The 15,858-nt window shown below is 36.3% G+C and overlaps 2 protein-coding genes across 2 annotated transcripts; both read right to left on the bottom strand.

The window, feature by feature from the left end:
* Window positions 1–3,182: 3,182 nt before the first annotated feature.
* LOC111480574 (abscisic acid 8'-hydroxylase 3-like) lies at window positions 3,183–5,742 on the bottom strand. Its single transcript, XM_023125694.1, has 8 exons — window positions 5,362–5,742; window positions 4,808–5,126; window positions 4,572–4,724; window positions 4,156–4,419; window positions 3,991–4,074; window positions 3,841–3,919; window positions 3,537–3,762; window positions 3,183–3,455 (listed from the first exon to the last, which is right to left on the bottom strand). The coding sequence occupies exons 1-8, from the start codon at window positions 5,568–5,570 to the stop codon at window positions 3,362–3,364; spliced, it is 1,428 nt and encodes a 475-aa protein (XP_022981462.1). The 5' UTR covers window positions 5,571–5,742; the 3' UTR covers window positions 3,183–3,361.
* A 774-nt stretch (window positions 5,743–6,516) lies between these two features.
* LOC111480618 (transcription factor VIP1-like) lies at window positions 6,517–8,550 on the bottom strand. Its single transcript, XM_023125761.1, has 4 exons — window positions 7,684–8,550; window positions 7,418–7,550; window positions 7,158–7,242; window positions 6,517–7,042 (listed from the first exon to the last, which is right to left on the bottom strand). Exons 1-4 carry the CDS (start codon window positions 8,256–8,258, stop codon window positions 6,777–6,779), a joined length of 1,059 nt encoding a protein of 352 aa, XP_022981529.1. The 5' UTR covers window positions 8,259–8,550; the 3' UTR covers window positions 6,517–6,776.
* Window positions 8,551–15,858: the final 7,308 nt, after the last annotated feature.

Genomic DNA, 15,858 nt, shown 5'->3' with positions numbered 1-15,858 from the left:
GCTAAAAAAAAAAAAAAAAAAAAAGCATATCCGCGGATGATAACGAGAGCAGTACCGATGCCACCCCTGTTCTTTCCTGAACTAGATTGATCTGGAGTGGAACTATTAACTATTAATGATGGTACCAAGTTCCTTTTCCATAGGTTGGAAGTCAAATTATACATCTTTTTCCTACAACAACAAACCATCTAACACCCTATCTTCCTCTATAAGTATATATCCATCCAATCCCAAAATTTATCAACCAAGAAGAAACAAAAACTCCAACAAAATTTCCTCTAAATCCAATGAGTCTCTTCACAAACAGTCAAGAAAGCCAAACAGAAACAAAACAAAACCCAAACGACAAATCCCATCAACCTTTTACCCTCAACCTAAGCCCCAACAATGACAATGATTTGGAAGAACTCAACCTCATTGACATTTTTTATCATGCTTGTAAAGAAGAAGCAGCTGAGCCTAGAGCTCTTGCAATTATTGCCAAAGGAAGTTTTTTAGCTCACAAGCTCTTGGTGGCCACCAAAATGCTCATAGTCGAGAGAGAAAGCTGGCTAAAGCAGGTTGTGAAGACCCTTTCCATGGATTCTATAGATCATCCTTTGGAGTTCAAACAAATTCTATGGTGCATCGCAAGTTTTATAGGAAGCATGGAAGAGGGGAACTAGTTCTTCGGGTTTTCGATCATGGTGCGGCGGTGGGAAGGCGTCTGCAATTGACGTTGGGTCGTGGCATGAACAATATTCGAAGAGTACTAAATGTAATGAATCACTCAAGCTAGAGTGTCTAGATTTGTCCCTTAAAATGATGGCCAGAAGTCTCAATATTTAGGCTAAAAATTGTCTTTTGCCTCAAGAGACATCGTACAAAGAAACTTCATCGGCCGGCATGCACAACGGGCACCAAACTCCACAAAGATATGATATTGTCCCCTTTGAGCATAATGGCTCATCACTTTGCTTTGTACTTCCTTAAAAGGACTCACACCAATGGAAAGAGTATTATTTAATTATAAATTCATGATCATTCCCGAAATTAGCCGATGTGGTACTTTCATCATCCAACATCTCTCCTCAAATAAAACATGTCTTTTCTTAATCGAGGCACGACTCTTTTTCTTTTGGAGTCCTTTATTCGACATTTGAGGATTTACCAATCTATTGACATAACTAAATTTAGGGCATGACTCTGATACCATGTTAGATAAACACGACTCTCCACAATGGTATGATATTGTCCATCCAAGTGACATACTTTTTTAATGCTTCACTTGTTTTTTTTTGCTCGAAGACATTAAGATTGAACCTTTCTTGAGCTATCAGTTTCAAATGAATTGGTTGTCCATTTAGTGGGTCATGCTTCCATGCCCTCCACCATTTTTACCTTAAAATACTCGCACCCTTTCCACATTGCCTCATGTCTAAGAAACACATGATGTTTATACAAATCATATGCCTATCAAATTCATGAGCAGGTGAAGATTTCAAGTGCTGGTTTCAATCCCAAAGATACAATTGTATATCTAGTCAACTTATTAATAATTAACTGTCTGGAGGGTATGCTAAATTTAATTTATTTAGAAACAAGAAATTTATTGAATAATTATAATTATATAATTTCAATATCAAAACATTTTGAATCATTTTTTCACCCATAACATTCCTGACATGTAAGTAATAGCATTTTTATTTTAAAAGAAAAAGTAAGATTCATGTTCTAAATAAAAGTAAATTTTAAACAACTTTTTCTCTAAAAAAAAATACTGTTTATGTGTTTAAATACTAAAAAGAAAAATAAAAACAAATACAAAATAGTTTCAAACAATGAAATGCAAACTAACTTATTCTAACTTAAGACTAGAAATTTAAATATGAGTATGCACCGTCACAATCTCTGCTCGCGATGCCACCGTCCTCGGTACAAGTGTGCCTTGCCTTTACTTGACAAATAATGTGGCATACGACCTGAGTATTTCAAAGAATAGTTAGTAAGTGGCCCTACTGTAGGGGGCCATGCAAATGCAAACACATGCATTCATGATTTAGGGACCTGTCTCTAATCATCTTACGGGTGGCCTTTAGTCTCGGATAAATTGGATGTGTAGTACTTCCCTACACACGACTCACACATGCGAGTGTGAATCCCCAGGGTGCTCGCACACCCCCTAGACCCTCTCATCAAGCTAATTTGTAGCGACGTTCAGACGTCAGCGGAACCCCATAGTATCATACGCCTCATGAACACCCTCATCTGTGCGCATTCGCACTCATCATCATATTGTGCGCGTTCACACTCATCATCTCTAGGAGAAGTAACTCTATGCTTATGAACATACAATATGCATGAGATCCCTCTAAATCCATCATAATGTCTCTTCTGACATAACCTTCTAGTCTCATCTCTTTGTTACTCTAGGTAACACATACTCGTGGATATTTATATTAATATCATTTTCATGCTCTTAGGGTTGTGTCCTATATCTCGATCTAACGACATGATGCAATATGACACTTATCATCACTAGCATGTTCAATATGGAAAGCATCATCATATTAAGGTAAACATCACACAATCATCATACTCATCATATTGCCATAAAATGCATCGAGCATACCAAGTACGTCATTCATATAATATCATCGCATCATTAGCTAACGTCATTAAGTCATCATATAACAACATCATATTATCATCTAACATTATCACATCATCGTATAACACCATCACATCATCATCTAACTTCGACACATCATCACATAATGTTATCACATCATCATATAACATCACTGCATCACTATCTAACGTCATCAAATCATCATATAACATCAAACACATCATCACATCATCACATAAAATAAAGCATAAATGACACGTGCAAGGACCACTGGGCACGTGTCGTCATACATGAGAAAAGTCTTTCGACCGGGTCGGTAGTAAGGCCACTTGCCTGATTAGCTTAGACTGGTATCACCAATTTATCAAGTTCGGTTTTGTTCTTTGTATCCAAGCCAACCTAGATGAGCCATGACATCCGTTTAAATTTCAATTCTTTATTATTATTATTTATTTAAAATTCTCCCATCAAAAATTGAAATCAGATTATTAAGTTTAGAATGATAAATAGGTCGATTATTTTAGAATCATTAATAAATTTAAGGTGAGGTCTTTATTATCAAACGAAAATATAAGAAAAAGAAAAACAAATTTTATTTTTTACAAGCTAAAAGCATGTCAACTCCACATGTAATATAGAAATAAGATAAGATTAAGAGGGCATAAATATTAGACAATATCCCTTTTCCTCTACCCTCTTCTCTCATGCTTATTCTTCGGAACCTCTTACCAAACGGCAGACAAGAACCTCTCACAGCGCCTCCACTCTAATTGGATACTTGTTCTTAGGCATCCTCACCAAAGTTGGCTGCACTGAATCATCCTCCTTCTCCAAACATCTCCATCTGTTCATCATCATTAAAACTCATAAACTCGACTGATGTGTCTAGTTAGTCCCTAAACTCATGCAAACGTTAACCAACGACCTGTATTTGCAGACAAGGTGATGGATGAACACTGAAATTTCGAGCTTTGCCAAGTTGATTCCAGGGCACATTCTTGGTCCACTGCCAAATCCAAGAAAGCTGAAAGGCCTCAATGGTGCCTCAAATCTCGATGGATCAAACTTGTTGGGTTCAGGAAAAACAGTAGCATCATGATGAATTGAAACAACATCCAAGTTTACAGACCACCCTTTCTTGATCTTGTATCCTACAAAGCACAGATACTAATAATTACAGAACAAACCAAACAGACAAATTCTTGGTGGCTTCTGAATCGAGAGATTACCTCCAATTTCAAAGTCCTGAGCTGCTTTTCTTGAATACCATGGTAGAATTGTTGCTCTCCTCAGAGTTTCACTGAGCACCTGAGATTTTTACAGTAAATATTTTGGTATTGAAGTTCATATTCACCATTCAATTAGTTTGATACACATACTTTGGCAGTGTAAGGTAAGTTGTTAACATCAGCCCATGACAGATTTTCTCCCTTCCTATGTTCTTGAATCTGTTGGTGTTCAATCTGCAAATTCAAGAAAAATCAACTCTGGATTGACCCATTTGATACCGTAAAAATTATAATTGCAAAGGAAGATGTTTTTACTCTCAATTGTTCCAAAACATGAGGATTTTCTCCAAGAAATTTGATCAGCCAAGTGAGAGCTGCAGTTGTAGTATCATGGCCAGCAATAAGCAGAGTTAGTATGTTGTCCTTCAATTGTTCATCAGTGAGTTTTTCTTCATCACTTCCTCCTCCTGTTTTGTTGTGTTTGATTATCAGTGAGTCCAAGAAATCCTGTCGGCAAATTTCTCCGCTGCGTCGCTTTTCAATGATCGAATCTAACATCTCGAACATTCGTTTACGTGCCTGAAAACAGCTTGAATGTACTCAGAAGATTCAAGTTCTATAACCAAATCCTGAAAAACAGATAAAAAAGAAAAAAAAAATGCATATACCATAACCTATTCGTTTAAGCTTTTGAGTTTCGTGTTAGCTAAATGAAAACTAAACGTTATTACCTTCATACCACGATAGAAAGCGGTTCCGGGAATGTTAAGAGGCAAAGATGAAAAACAAGAAGAGATTATCTTGAAATTGTCTCTAAACTTCTCTTGTTCCTCTCCTTTAGGCTCCAAGCTCATGATCATGTTACCAATAACTTTAAGAGTGAACTACAAAAACAAGAATACTTATATTATGTCATATCATACACCAAAACGCTCTAATGTGATTATTTTGAAGTGAGGAACTCAACTGTGGAAGCTTCATCAAGAACAAAAATTGTTCTTCCGGACCATTCATCTAGAGTTTCAATTGCTAAATTGTTTATGAACTGAAAGTATTTCCTTAAGCCATCCATGGAGAGCGGTTCTCCGATCAGCCGTCGCAGCCTCTTGTGGGCTTCACCATTGGTCTGAAGCAAGCTGCTTCGGCCGAGGACTTGCTGGCCAGTGTAGAACAGGTTCAAGCTCACCATACCATCCTTCCCTGTCAATAAAATCTTCGCCGCATTGCTCCCCGTCATGAACACCATCAATCTCCCAAGCACGCTGGTCTTGAAAACCTTCCCAAACCTAAGGACAGATTTGCATATGATCTGAGAATTGAATAAATCACTAAGGCCATGTTTAAAAGTATTTTCCCCTCAAAAACATCAAGTTTGGTAGGAACACATAGTACTTTATATTACTTTCATAAATGAAAACTGTATGCAAATAGCCAAAATCACTCCCAAACATAGATTAAGAACGATCTAAGAAACCCGAGCTTTCCATGGACAAACAATCGAAGAAGAAGAAGTTTCGGTACCTCTTCTGCCTGTTGATCATGAAGCTGCAAATACCAGCAGGGCTACCAAACTCTGATATAAACGAGAAGCTTTCACCAACAATAGGCCAACCCAAGTTCCCAGGAATGTCCTCCATTGCCTTTTTCCAACCCCATGAACGCACAAGCAAGAAAGCTGATAACACAAACAAGAACAGAAGAACAAACATCAGCAGAAAATTTAGAGGCATTATAACTATTTGAGCCTATCTCTCTCTACTTTCAGTTTGCCTCATAACATAATCTCCTGAACCATTTAAAACTGCAAGAAGTGGCTTTGTAAATGACGTTAAAGCTTTAGCTTTTGATGTGTATAGGCTTTGCTACTGACGACAACTTGTACTCATCCATACCCACAACCGAATCTTGTTCGAGCTTTGGATATAATTAAAGGCTATACTCCAATTGTTTTGATTTATTTGATGGCTGCCGGTTGAAGAATCTTGCCCTTCCAATGAGGGGCCAAAATGGAACTAGATTCCAAAGTTGTTGGGTGGAATTCAGCCGACATTGGTTATTGTCATGTGAGATCACACATCAGTTGGGGAGGAAAAGGAAGCATTCTTTATAAGGGTGTGGAAACCTCTCCATAGCAGACGTCTTTTAAAAACCTTGAGAAGAAGCCAGAAAGGGAAAGTCCAAAGAAGACAATATTTGCTAGTGGTGGGCTTGAGTTGTTACAAATGGTATCAGAGCCAGGTACTGGGCAATGTGCTAGCGAAAAGGCTAAGCTCCAAAGGAGAGTGGACATGAGACGGTGTACCAACAAGGCGCTAGGCTCCAAAGGGGTGGATTTGGGGGGTCCCACATCGATGGGTGAAGAGAACAAGTGCCAACAAGGACGCTGAGCCTCGAAAATGGGTGGATTTGTGAGATCACACATCGGTTGGGGAAGAGAACAAAACATTCTTTACAAGGGTGTGGAAACCTCTCCCTAGCCGATGCTTTTTAAAAACCTTGAAGGAAAGCTTGAAAGGAAAATTCCAAAGAGGATAAATATTGGGCTTAAGCTGTTACATGTCTATTTGTCTGGAAATGCATAGCACAAAATTACACCCTTTTTGTTAAACATTCAATTTCTATTTCTGGTAAAAATTCAATAGTCACTACCTTTTATATGAAATAATCAAGTCATCATTAAATCAACAACTCAATGAGTTTATTCTTCATACAGAAACCAAGCAACAGCAGAGTCATAAGATGATGCTACTGTTACAGTTATAATCCACTTATACCTCAAGCTATTCTACTAAAACAACACATCTGTAACAGCTATAGATGACCAACTTCTCATGCATATAAGAAATATATGAATCATGTACAAGAAAATGATTGTAAAACCATAACCCATCACCCTCTTTTACTAGATAAATATTACATGTACATACATACATCTTCTAAGGTTTTGCTTGGCCATCGGGATTGCGACCGAGAAGCTGGGACGAGTTCATCCATTTTGGATCTTGTTGCTGCAGGTTTGTGGGCAAGCTCGGTGATGGCTGCTGTTGGCCCTGCTGAGCATGGGAGCTACTAAAATGGTGTACAGGCGGTCGAGATGATGGATATTGAGGGGGTCGGTTGAAAGGATTTCCATTGATCAATGGAACCTGGCCTGCTGCTATTCTAAGCCGTTGAACTTCTACCTTCAAAGCTTCACTCAGATCTGTGAACAACCGAAAAATAAACATAAATCTTCTCCTGTTTTGATTTTTTTTTTTGCCTGTTTAGTACAATTTTTATGCAGTGAAGTGCATTTAAAGAACTTGTAACATGCATACCATCCCGGAGTTGTGCTTGCTGATCCATAGCCTGTAACCGAAGTTTGAGTTCCTTATTTTCCACGGCTAATTCAGTAGTCTCTCTCTGCATAACATGAAATTGTCTCATCAAAGCATAACAGGCGAACAAAGATACTAAACCTGGCCTGCTGCTATTGATCTACTTATGCCTCAAAGCTTCATAACAGGTATTGATATCGATCTACTTTCTAAACACTTCATAACAAAGCCAAATGGGTTTTAAGCAATTGAATTCATACCTGTAGCATTGTCACCTGAGCAGACAGAGTGGTAGCTTCAGATTGCAGAGTCTGAACCTTCCTCTCCAATTCATTAGTGTACCGTACCTTCCTGTCTTTCGAACGAGCTGCAGATTGTCTATTGGCAAGAATCCTGAATTCCATATCCAAATCCAGTTCAGAAGTTCCAAAATCAGTCAAATATCACATAAAGATTCAACACAGAAGTTTCAAGTTTCAAGTTCCAATTCAATCAAAGAGATAAAATGAACATGGGTGTTGTTGACCTTTTTGCTCTTTTCGGATCAATTAGGGCCAACTCCGCAAGTCTTTCCGGGTCCATTGCCTTCTTCACTCCATCGATCATTAGGGTTGAATCGGCCTCAAACGACGACGAAGAACCATCCATAGACAAGCTATGTCGATGACGAACTTGCCGCTGTTCACTCACCGGAGTTTTCCTCCCCAATGAATCGATCGATCCACCGTCACCGCCGAGGTCCAGATTCTTGAAGAAATCAGAATCCACCGACAAGCTGCGCAAGTGCCCGCCGAATGACCCAGAGTTAATCGGCTCCGGCTTAGGGTGAACGGCGTCATTAGATAACTTAGAATTAGACGATGAATCGACGGCCATGGCAGTGCCGCCGGGAGGAGGAGAAGAAGGGGAAGAGAGAATCGAGAGGTCGAGCTCTAAAGGATCGAAGAAGAGAAGCTCATCGAGGTTAGGGAAGCGGAAGGAAGTGTCGGAGAGGGAGCGGCGGTGGTAGGAACCACGCTGGGGATTCTCTGGCATCTGTTCGATGTCCATCGCCGCTGCCTGCGGTGGTTTGGACGCCGAGAAATTAGTATCCATCAGCATAATCTTTGCGGTGGATATGTGATCGCCGCAGTGGTGGTGGTCGAAGTTGCAACGATCAACAGATTTATTAACAGGGTAATCTAATGGATGGTATTTTTTGATAATTGGAATTTGAGAAGAATAATTAGGAATCAAATTAAGTAGATTGTGTTCTTGAAGGGAAAAATCACGAAATAAGTGATTGTAAAATTGTGAAAATCGATGCTGCGATAAAATCAACAAACAAACAAACAAGAACAAAAAAGATCATGGAAATTGAAATTGGTGAATGGTGAGTAGCAATTTTCTTCTTTTCAGAAAATTGATTTTTGTGCATTATCTGTTGAAAGTGTACTTACTCAATACTTCATTTCAATTTTCTCACTTCTATTTTCTACTTAATTTTTTTTTTTATTGTTTTGTTCTAGGAGTGTTCTAAGAGTGAGGTTGGCCCCGATAGACTCTAAAACTTAATTTTTTGAATAGATGAAACATCATAGGTGAAGTTGGATTATGTGAGGTAAAGATGTACATTCAACCCGACAACCCTGATCAACCCAACCCGAACTATAAGGGTTGGAATGGGTTGAGTTGGATTAGCATTTTGGGTAGGGTTGAATTTATTTTTTCTGAATTCGAACGAAATTGGTTTGGTTTCGAGTTCATGGGTTGAGCCAAATAAAAATATATTAAATATATTAAGAATTTTTGTGTGTGTTTAGATTTGATAGGGTCGGACAATTACCCTTTGTTTAGTTTCTTTTATATATACATGTTTTATTTTTATTATTTTGTTTAATTTTTTCTATAATATTATTTTTTTTTATTAATTTCTTCCCTATTATTTACCTATTTTTATATATAATTTTATTTTTTTCTAATAGTTTTAGGACTTTCTAAGGTTAAGTATAAGTAAACCTATTTCAATTAAAAAATATATTTTTTTTATTAATTTCTTTGATATTATTTACACATATTTTATACATTTTTATTTTTATAATATTTTAGGACTTTCTAAGGTAACATCTAAATAAACCTGTTTCAATTAAATTTTTTTTTTAGTAATTTGTTCTATATTATTTACACATTTTTATATATATTTTTATTTTTTTAATAGTTTAAGATTTTATAAGGTGATGTACAATTAAAATATTTTTTTATTTTTTTATTTTTATAAATACCTCTAAACTAGTTTATTTAATTTTATGATTTATCCTTATATTTTTTTTTATTTTAATTAATTTTCAAGAAAATAGAGGGTTGGGTTGTGAAAAGTTTTGGGTTCGGGTAAAAAAAAATACCCAACTCAACCCAACCCGGACCATGTACACCCTAATGTGAAGCCGAATCTAAGAACATTGGACCAAAGCAAGCTTAAGACCACCAAATTGAGCCTGAAATTGTAAGTGAACTTACTATTGGAATGTTACAATCTAGGTTAGATAAATTGATCGATGCATGAATATCACGTAACATGTGGTCTATTTACGTGTTATTGCACCTGACATTCTAATGGATTGTTGTGATGCATGTACTTCTTGATTGTTAATTCATGCTTGCTATGTATTACGATCAAGTTATGCCCTCTGAGACACCATGATGTACCATGTATGATAAATATGAATGAAATACCATGAATATGTATGTATGTATCATAGAAATTTTTTGTTATAATAAGTAAGTAGTATGATATGTATCATCTCATTGAATCATGGTTCTTAACGTAGGATCTCATGCATGTTGTATGTCATACGAGTATGGATTACTTTTTTTTAGTATGATACGTTCGAACGCGTACACTAAATATTATACGCACTCTTTTTCTTCATGTTAGTTTTCGGCAGCGTGAGCATGTGTTAGTTCATAGTCAAGTTTAAGGAGTACTTATACAACTCACCAAGTGGATTCATGCATACATGCATGAACCGTTTGTGGAGAAATATTATGCATTTTCCTACTAAAAAAAGTAGAGCCTAAAGAACAATTATGGAAAGTAGGTACCACTAGTCATAAAGTACATTGCTAGTTCGATCATTTACTAAGTATTTTTAAATGTTCATCATATGTCTGCAATTTTTTCAGGTAAAGGCAAGTGCCCCATGTACTGGCTAAAGAGACCATTGAATAAAGCCAAGCTAGCTAGTTATTCACATTTACATCATAGTCCTTACTACTATCCGAGCAAGGTGCCTCAATATTCTAAGAAGATCTCTTATCCAAATCTTCTCCCGAGAGGTATGTACAAATTTTTCAATCTTTACGTTGTATGAATTAGATAGCATGTTTTTCCTATGTAGCATGATGACTAGCATCTTGAGTTGCTAACTCATAAATTTCTGATGGGACAAATATGAATATCATCCATGGAAGATTAGCTAGCGAACCCTTTCACAAGACCAAAAAGTTAACCTAGTTTCCAGAGAGTGACCCTTGTGAATGAGAATGAGAAATATGATTGGAATCAAAGGTGTGTTTTAATTAATATTCATAAGATTTAAATAGGATACAAGCTACCAACTAATATTTATACGAAAATATAAACTAATTAAATATTAGGAATAAAATAAAATATACTCTAAATTAAATCGAAAAGAATATTAAGATATAATATCTAAGATATATTCCATAAATAATATATTCTCTAAATATTATATCTCTAACAACTACTGTGTCACCTACGTGACCCCATGCCCTCTCTCAAGACGGGTTTACAACATAGAGGCCTTGTTCAATAAACTTTTGGCCATTTCCACAAGGTTGGGGCACCTAGTTGTCTTGACGCACTATCCTACCTAGCCTAGGCCTAGCTCGACCGTTCTTGTATCAAAGTGGAAAGGGTAGCACAAACTCTCATGACACCGTTCATACTACTAATAACTTAGATAGATATTGATAAGATAAGAAATCACTACAAGGAGAGTAAGATTCAGATTAACTTATTGATCGAATATCTCAAGGCAAGAACATTGTTTGAGATTAGAATCACTCCACAAGCAAGATCGATCATGTCTAGCTTGAATGATTCATGTTGATCAAATATCTCAAACACTTGTTTGAGATTCAAATCACTCCACAAGCACAAATGCTCCTTTTATATATATTTTCCAAGCCCTCCTACAAATACAACATACATGTCTTTATATAGTCTCAAAATAAAACTATTAAAGGCATTCCAACAGGAAACATTCATACCTAATGACTATAATTAACCATTATGTAATTGTAACCTAAAGTAAATAAAAAGTCTTGAAATACATTAATGAAATACAATAACTATAAATTACTCTAAAATGTAATCCACCCAAAATTTATAACATGAAACTTCATTCTTCTTCAATGTGCCATGAATTAAAATATCTTTTGATAATTTCAACAATATTTTATTTATATTTTCATTGAAGCATATTGTATGATTGATGTCTATTGGTTCATATCATATACCTTAGTCATTCTTGGATTCCATAGAGGTCAACTAGGTTCTTAGGGTTGTCTAGGAAATTTAAATCTCATCTCGCATTCCCAAGACATTTGGGATTAGCTTTTCGGGGCTAATTCAGCCTTTAGGTGTACTGAGGTCTAGAACTTTGATTATCGCTCACGATTTTGGGGTGCATAGTCTACTAGAAACGTACAAACCTTGCTATAACGTCATAATCTTAACTTGATTGATTGATTCATGCATGCTTTGCTAGGGAGATTTTCCTATCCATCACCTAAAGCATGAAACTCATAATTTAAATGTCACATTGATCATCTCTAGATGCTAAGGAGGTCAACTTGGCTCCTAATGCGGCTATGTGGTTTAAGGAGGTGCTCTATTTGACTCATTGATTCTTTCTTAGTTTGGGAGCACTAGAGTCTATATCCTTTGACTGTTGCTCACGATCTTACAGTGCTTAGTCTACTTGAGGCATCCTGACTTAGGTTGTCGTCTAGTCAACCTACTGAGCGCCCTAGTCTTATCTCTATGCAAATAAACACGTTCTATAAGGAAAACATGAAATCAATCCCTTAGAGCTAAATATATTATATCATGCAGTCATACAAGCTCAATGAGGAGACAACATTCATCAATCGCTCGGAACTTAGATCATAATATCTCGTCCTTTATTCTAACATAGCGAAGAGTATTAAAATTTACATGCACATAAATTCTCATCCTAGATGCATTTCAGTAATTTTTCATAACATACATTGCATTCTTATCCAAAATTATCCTTTGAAGGTCTTAAACAAGCATATTTTAACCACCTAAGGTAAGATATATTAGCATGCTAGGACGTCCTAACGTTCCCTAAAATTATTACTCAAGAAAGATCCAAATGACTACTTACATTGATGTCGAGTACCTTCCTAAACTAGCTTTTTCGCGTGTTAGAAACTCAAAGTTGTCTGAGCTAGGTAACGCAACTTCGACCTTCTATGAATGCGCATAGGATGATCTTTACTAATTTCTTTTGATTTTCATATATTTTTCTATAGAGCTCAATTAAACTTGGTTTCTTCGTTTCAATATAACAATCTAACAAAATTAATTTCATTCAATACCGTCTGCTATGAAAAAAGATAAAAGCATTCAAAGGAGACGTTTCTTGAATTCTTACCATTCTTGGACCTTAATTGAAAACAAACCTTTCTAATGTCTTCTGTAATGTCGGCTCATCAAAAGTTTGAATCACCATTGTTATTATTGACACATATTATATTTATATAAAAAACAAACAAAAAAAGAAAACAAACTATTCTTTAAAATAATAATAATAAAGAAATATGTACCCGTGTAATTCACATAAAGATGTATAGATAGGATTCCCTGAGGTCTCCAACTCGACTGCATCAAATTCTCGATCACTCTACATCAGGCTTATTGATAAGTAAAATAGATTACTCAGTAAGTAGCTAACTTGTCCTTAAGAACTTATATTAATTATCTTTTCAATTATTTTTAAGTTTTATTCACGAATGATTCCTAGTTTATTTATTAAGACCATTTGTTCTTTAAAAGATATTCCAATTAACTCCAAGCTTAGGCTATTGACTTTATTTATGCTTATCACAATTTTTGGACATGTATGTAAAACTTGCTCTTGGTCAAATCCGATCCGTCTACTAGACTCTCTTACTATCTGTAATATCATACAATCTAACGATCGGAATATTCATTGCTCCTAACTTATCACATAGCGCGTCGGTTAGTAATTCCACTGTGATTAGTAGACTATAGATACTCATACTGTCGCTTATAGCATAATCAACTAATAAGCATAAACTAGAGTCATACAACCTATATTTTCATTATAAATTTGTAGTATGCTCACATCTTATACATGCATTCATAGATATCGTAAATTAAATCATGTCATTTACACACATATATTATAGTAAGCTCATAATCACATAATCAACATACTTACGTATATAAAACAAGCTAAAGCTTGTTTAAGAGTTTTGATACACTACATACTAGGATTGCTAATTCCTTTCTTCTCGTAATTTACTCATAATACGGTAATTTTATCACAACTCTTAATTGGACCTACATTTCACAACTCTCAAGTTAAATATATACAAATATTGATAGAATAAGTCAAAAGGAGCCAAATGGGATGAACTAGAGTCGAGTTTGAGGTCACCTTGTGCCCTCTGACCTTGTCTTATGTGCCTAAAGCTTTGTTCAGTCGCATCCTTACTCATAGCCGTGTGTGTGTGCACCTTGTCATGGTCATGCTTGTCTAAAGCGTGTTGTCTGGCCTCATGTCGGATGTCTCGATCATGTTTGTCAAGGATGTGTTGTCCATGGTTGCATGCCCATTTCAAACCATTTTACATGCTTTCATCTTAGATAGGTTTTTACTATTTCATGTTGTATTAAGATAGGGGGATATGACTAGTTGTCTATTCCTCCTACCTAGGTTATATGCTATCAAAGTCGTTGCTGCCTAATCAATTTTAGCTTATAACATTACTATCTTTCAAATTATTTTCAACGTTTTTTCTCGCTCATGTTTTTCAAAATATTTCTCTCAAATGTGAATCAAAGCTCGTTGTCCATGAAGTACAAATTTTTTACGGCCGACTTGTTCTCTGAGTTAGAACAAGTGTCGTACAATTTCTGTTCCGCTGCTGTAAGAGTGCAATTGTGATAAGTGATATTAGAGCGGCTCCTTAAAAAGTAGTACACAATCATGTCCACTACAAAAAAAAAAAAAAAAAAAACTGGGCAAGTCCCATTTCGCCGATTAATTGAAATCGAAGATCAGTTACTCTGTATGAGTGAAGTTCCTAATGGAATGAGCCTTTTGAAATCTCACATGAATGAGATTATCTCTAAAGCCGATAAGATTGGTGAGATGAATGGTCACCTTGAGGCATACCTGTCCGCAAATTAATAACTAGGATCAAGGCCCTAGAAACAAGGCCACAACCGATGGAGGCTTCAAACATAGGGATAGTTTGACAGGCTTTGTTGTCCTAATGGAAGAACACATTGAGGGCTTAGACAATGCCTAACAAGCGATCGTTCAGATGGTCTCAAATTTGTCTAAAGATTTGAAAGCAACCTTGGGAGGTCAAGGCTGAAGTGGCTAATCCAAGTGCCAGATTAAAGCTCACCATGAGAATGATGGGGAACTAATCCCCAACTGGGGTGTTGTAACGATCGTAAATTTTCTACTTAATCTAAGATCACTACTATACACATATCATGAACATCAACGCACATTCCAACTCTTTCTTGGAGGCATCACTATACACCAAGTAGCCTCTTGAACAAATTGGCAAAGTTAGTACGAATACAAATCTTGGGAACTTACTTAAAATGCCTCCGTCCATACAAATAAACTATCCTCGTGGCCAATTGTGTGAGTGGCTATGCTATCTTGGAGAAGTCTCTCACAAAGAAGAGTAATAACTTGTCAATTTTAGGAAGCTGTGTTGGACGAGCACACTTAAGAACAACTTTCACCTTTACAAGGTATACAAAAACACCTATCTTTCGACACAACATATCCTGGGATCGAGAACTGTTGTAGTCAAAATTTGCACTTAGAGAACTTGCGTTCAAATTATTCTCTCTCAAAATCATCAAAACTCTATTGAAGTGCAGTTCATGTTTTTTTATTCGTCTTGGAGTATATACCATGATATCATTTACGAACACAATGAAAAATGCGTCCAGACATTTTTTGAATACTCCATTCATCATTTCTATAAACATTGTCGGGGTCTTTGTCAACCCAGACATGACCACGAATTCATAAATAGTCGTACCTCGAACTGAATGCTATCTTTGGCACATCCTCCTCCTTTATCGTGGTCTAGTAGTAGCATGACCGTAGGTCAATTTAAGAAAATACAACCACTTCTTTGAGTTGGTTAAACAAGTCCTCTACAGCTAGTGAAATAGACTCTCATTAACATTGTGGACTTGATCTCCTTCACATTAAAGAACTCCTTCACCATCGACACTATGGACTTGAGCTCTTCCTCCCTCTTTGTATCTACAACTCTAGCCAATGTGTCCAAGACTCGTTGGTGGATTAACTTTTCGCTTTTAACCCAGAAACTACTTTAGAGGTACCTTCAGCATTAATACCCTTACGCGTAAGTGTGGGTAGAACAC

This window comes from Cucurbita maxima, unplaced genomic scaffold (genome assembly GCF_002738345.1).
Source record: "Cucurbita maxima cultivar Rimu unplaced genomic scaffold, Cmax_1.0 Cma_Scf00006, whole genome shotgun sequence".
Classification (NCBI taxonomy): Eukaryota; Viridiplantae; Streptophyta; class Magnoliopsida; order Cucurbitales; family Cucurbitaceae; genus Cucurbita; species Cucurbita maxima.
Note: the sequence above shows the minus strand (reverse complement) of the source record. Positions and strands in the feature narration are given on the sequence as shown.